At 31.3% G+C, this 5422-nt stretch overlaps 1 protein-coding gene across 1 annotated transcript; it reads right to left on the bottom strand.

Moving 5' to 3' along the window:
- Positions 1-452: 452 nt before the first annotated feature.
- On the bottom strand, positions 453-1832 carry LOC149465132 (vomeronasal type-2 receptor 26-like). Its single transcript, XM_089673606.1, has one exon. It carries the CDS (start codon positions 1830-1832, stop codon positions 954-956), a length of 879 nt encoding a protein of 292 aa, XP_089529732.1. The 3' UTR covers positions 453-953.
- Positions 1833-5422: the final 3590 nt, after the last annotated feature.

The raw sequence follows: 5422 nt of genomic DNA, 5'->3' as shown, positions 1-5422 counted from the left end.
ACCCATAATAAAAACAACAAAACCAAGCTCAAGGACTGTTGTACTGACTTTAGAAGAAAGGGTGGAAAATGTGTGTTGCCTGGCTGTACAGAGCTTAGGGGGATCCAAAATATCCACAGGCCCTCAAGAAGGTAGACCACACCCATTTTCAGCTGACAGTCCGCTGCCTTCACTCAGCTGGTCCATTTGGTCGGGATCCACCTAGGAGCCTGGACCAGCAACTGGCTTAGCCTCTCAGCAAGGTCTGGAGTAGGAGTGTTGTCCCTCCAGCATTGTATGGGGAAGCCAAATACTCCTTTGTGGCAGCAGTTAAAAAAAAAAAGTATACATGGAGAAATATTATTTTAATATTAAGTCCTATAGAGAAAATATTCTTTAAAATGAAGTCAGCTTAAAATGTGAACTTACTGAGCTCCCATCATCCTTACCTAATATTAAAAATGATTTTAGAATGCCCAAAGTAAATTGTATTTATTGATATAGCAGGATACATTTACATACAATATAATTAAAAGTGACCCTGACACTATATAAATCACAATCAGCTTACAGAAGAACGTTTAATATCTATCTTCATGGAAGGTGGTGAGTGAAATCTTCCCTCTCTTGAAGAGTGATTGGCTCTGGTATCTGACACTTTAGGAAGTTTTGGATTCTCCCCCCCTCTGGTCTCTGTGGTTCCTCCTCACTAAGTGATTACATTGTTCTATACTGATGTAATGTTCGATGGGAGGAACCACTACACCCAGCAGGGGACAAGGTTTCCAACAAACCCAAAGTGTCTGATACCAACGGTGTCCAGAGCAAAAATTAAATGCACCATCCACCAGAGAAATAAGTATGAAATGTTTTTCTATACAGTGTTCATTCTCAATACACTAGCAAAATACTACAATGAACACTAATAGAGATAATGCCATAACTACAGGCAGCCCAGTGTTGCTCCATACATATCAGCGGATAACTGTCTTTGTATTCAGGTCAGGTCTGAACAGAATTATGTAACATTTTGGGAAGAATATACAGCCAAGCAGTCCAGAACTTGATGCCATTATGGCAAAGACCTCCACAGCCACCATGTATTTCCCTCTGGTGCTCAGATAGGCCGGGATCATGGCAATCCAGACACTGCAGAACACCAGCATGCTGAAGGTGATGTACTTGGCCTCATTAAAACTGTCCGGTAATGTCCTGGCCATAAAAGCGATAATGAAGCTCACAGCTGCCAGAAACCCCATATATCCCAGGACAGAGTAGAAGCCGATAACTGAACCCTCATTACACTGAATGATGATCTTCCCCTGATAAGAGTGAATGTCTCGATCCTGGAAGGGGGGAGAAATAGACAACCAAGTGACACAGATTATGACTTGGACCAGTGAGAAGACACAAATGATACAATTGGCCAGTTTGGTTCCCATCCATTTCCTCCAGGGACTCCCAGGTTTGGTGGCCTTAAAGGCAATACACACCATGATACTTTTGGCAAGTAGAGAAGAGACGGCAACTGAGAAGATGACACCAAAAGAGGTGACACGCAGCATGCAGGTCACATCTACTGGATGGCCGAGGAACAAGAAGACACAGAGGAAGCTCAGCATGATGGAGACCAGGAGAAGATAGCTCAGGTTCCGGTTATTGGCTTTAACAATGGGGGTGTCCTGGTAATGTATAAATATCCCCAATATTAAACCAGTCAGAAGACAACAGAGGATGGAGACGGCCGAAAATACTGCAACAATGGTGTCACCAGTGTAGGAGAGAAATTCCACCACTCTTGGAACACACCGATCCTTCTTCTCATTTGGCCATTCATCATCAGGACATTTCATGCAGTTTTCACTGTCTGCAGGAAGAACAATACAAACACAATGAGCATCGGGGTCAGAGCTTCTGAGGAAATGAACTGTCTTGTGTTGTCTCACAGCTAGCAATGGAATTTCCATCAGAGAATTGTGGGAGAAAGATAGATAGATAGATAGATAGATAGATAGATAGATAATAGATAGATAGATAGATAGATAGATAATAGATAGATAGATAGATAATAGATAGATGGATAGATAGATAGATAGATAGATAGATAGATAGATAGATAGATAATAGATAGATAGATAGATAGATAGATAGATAGATAGATAGATAATAGATAGATAGATAGATAGATAGATAGATAGATAGATAGATGGAAAGATAATAGATAGATAGATAATAGATAGATAGATAGATAGATAGATAGATAGATGGAAAGATAATAGATAGATAGATAATAGATAGATAGATAGATAATGGATAGATAGATAGATAGATAGATAGATAGATAGATAGATAGATAGATAGATAATGGATAGATAGATAGATAGATAGATAGATAGATAGATAGATAGATAGATGATAGATAGATAATAGATAGATAGATAGATAGATAGATGATAGATAGATAGATAGATAGATAGATAGATAGATAGATAGATAGATGATAGATAGATAGATAGATAGATAGATAGATAATAGATAGATAATAGATAGATAGATAGATAATAGATAGATAGATAGATAGATAGATAGATAGATAGATAGATAGATAGACAGATAATAGATAGATAGATAGATAGATAGATAATAGATAATAGATAGATATATAGATAGATAATAGATAGATAGATAGATAGATAGTAGATAGTAGATAGATAGATAGACAGATAGATAATAGATAGATAGATAGATAGATAGATAGATAGATAGATAGATAGATAGATAGATAATAGATAGATAGATAATAGATAGATAGATAGATAGATAGATAGATAGATAGATAGAGAGATAATAGATAGATAGATAGATAGATAGATAGATAGATAGATAGATAGATAATAGATAGATAGATAGATAGATAGATAATAGATAGATAGATAGATAGATAGATAGATAGATAGATAGATAATAGATAGATAATAGATAGATAGATAGATAGATTAATAGATAGATAGATAGATAGATAGATAGATAGATAGATAGATAATAGATAGATAGATAGATAGATAGATAGATAGATAGATAATAGATAGATAGATAGATAGATAGATAGATAGATAGATAGATAGATAATAGATAGATAGATAGATAGATAGATAGATAATAGATAGATAGATAATAGATAGATAGATAGATAGATAATAGATAGATAGATAGATAGATAGATAGATAGATAGATAGATAGATAATAGATAGATAGATAATAGATAGATAGATAGATAGATAATAGATAGATAGATAGATAGATAGATAGATAGATAGATAGATAGATAATAGATAGATAGATAGATAGATAGATAGATAGATAGATAATAGATAGATAATAGATAGATAGATAGATAGATAGATAGATAGATAGATAGATAGATAGATAATAGATAGATAGATAGATAGATAGATAGATAGATGATAGATAATAGATAGATAGATGATAGATAATAGATAGATAGATAATAGATAATAGATAGATAGATAGATAATAGATAGATAGATAGATAGATAGATAGATAGATAATAGATAGATAATAGATAGATAGATAGATAGATAGATAGATAGATAATAGATAGATAGATAATAGATAGATAGATAGATAGATAATAGATAGATGGATAGATAGATAGATAGATAGATAGATAGATAGATAGATAGATAGATAGATAATAGATAGATAGATAGATAGATAATAGATATATAGATAGATAGATAATAGATAGATAGATAATAGATAGATAGATAATAGATAGATAGATAGATAGATAGATAGATAGATAGATAGATAGATAGATAGATAGATAATAGATAGATAGATAGATAGATAGATAATAGATAGATAGATAATAGATAGATAGATAATAGATAATAGATAGATAGATAGATAGATAGATAGATAGATAGATAGATAGATAGATAGATAATAGATAGATAGATAGATAGATAATAGATAGATAGATAGATAGATAGATAGATAGATAGATAGATAATAGATAGATAGATAGATAGATAGATAATAGATAGATAGATAGATAGATAGATAGATAGATAGATAATAGATAGATAGATAGATAGATAGATAATAGATAGATAGATAATAGATAGATAGATAGATAGATAGATAGATAGATAGATAGATAGATAGATAGATAGATAATAGATAGATAGATAATAGATAGATAGATAGATAGATAGATAGATAGATAGATAGATAATAGATAGATAGATAGATAGATAATAGATAGATAGATAGATAGATAGATAGATAGATAATAGATAGATAATAGATAGATAGATAAATAGATAGATAGATAGATAGATAATAGATAGATAATAGATAGATAGATAGATAGATAGATAGATAGATAGATAGATAATAGATAGATATATAGATAGATAGATAATAGATAGATAGATAGATAGATAGATAGATAGATAGATAGATAGATAGATAGATAATAGATAGATAGATAGATAGATAATAGATAGATAGATAGATAGATAGATAGATAGATAGATAGATAATAGATAGATAGATAGATAGATAGATAATAGATAGATAGATAATAGATAGATAGATAGATAGATAGATAGATAGATAGATAGATAATAGATAGATAGATAATAGATAGATAGATAGATAGATAGATAGATAGATAGATAATAGATAGATAGATAGATAGATAGATAATAGATAGATAGATAGATAGATAGATAGATAATAGATAGATAATAGATAGATAGATAAATAGATAGATAGATAGATAGATAATAGATAGATAATAGATAGATAGATAGATAGATAGATAGATAGATAGATAGATAGATAGATAGATAGATAATAGATAGATAATAGATATCACACAGTTGAACTCCTATGTGTAGAGGCTGCACATTATGCACATTACCATGTGCTTAAAAAAAAGCACGAAAAGAAAAAAAAAGACATGAAAAATAAATAGGCAAAAAGTGTTGGTTATGTGTTAGAGAAGACACTGGTAGTGATGGCAGAATTCAGACTTTACTTGTGTGGCTTAAGTTGCAAACATACAGAGCACATTTCAGCAGGTTGTAATAGCAGACATCTTACTTCCTGAAGAGATGAGAGAGAAGAGAGGAAGAGGGAGAACCAACAGGTTTTACAGATATGCACAACTAGTGACCTTAGTGTACAGTGCTATCTACTGGTCAAGTGATATTAACACATAAATACTATATACAGTACATTATAGTACTCACAAAAAGTGATAATGGAGAATTTCAATGTAATTGTCTGAAAACCCTAAAAATGAACATCTCTTTTTTCATACCGTTTGGCCTCTTAAATATACCATTGTAAACATTTTGCTTTAAAAATGAAGGCAAATAAAAAAAAAATAGCTGTTGATTATGTCA

This window comes from Staurois parvus, unplaced genomic scaffold (genome assembly GCF_062004578.1).
Source record: "Staurois parvus isolate SC_StPar_1 unplaced genomic scaffold, SC_StPar_1.0 ptg000143l, whole genome shotgun sequence".
In the NCBI taxonomy this organism is placed as follows: domain Eukaryota; kingdom Metazoa; phylum Chordata; class Amphibia; order Anura; family Ranidae; genus Staurois; species Staurois parvus.
Note: the sequence above shows the minus strand (reverse complement) of the source record. Positions and strands in the feature narration are given on the sequence as shown.

Coding starts and splice junctions, on each gene's coding strand:
- LOC149465132 (XM_089673606.1), bottom strand. CDS start 1,832: ATGAAATGTCCTGATGATGAATGGCCAAATGAGAAGAAGGATCGGTGT.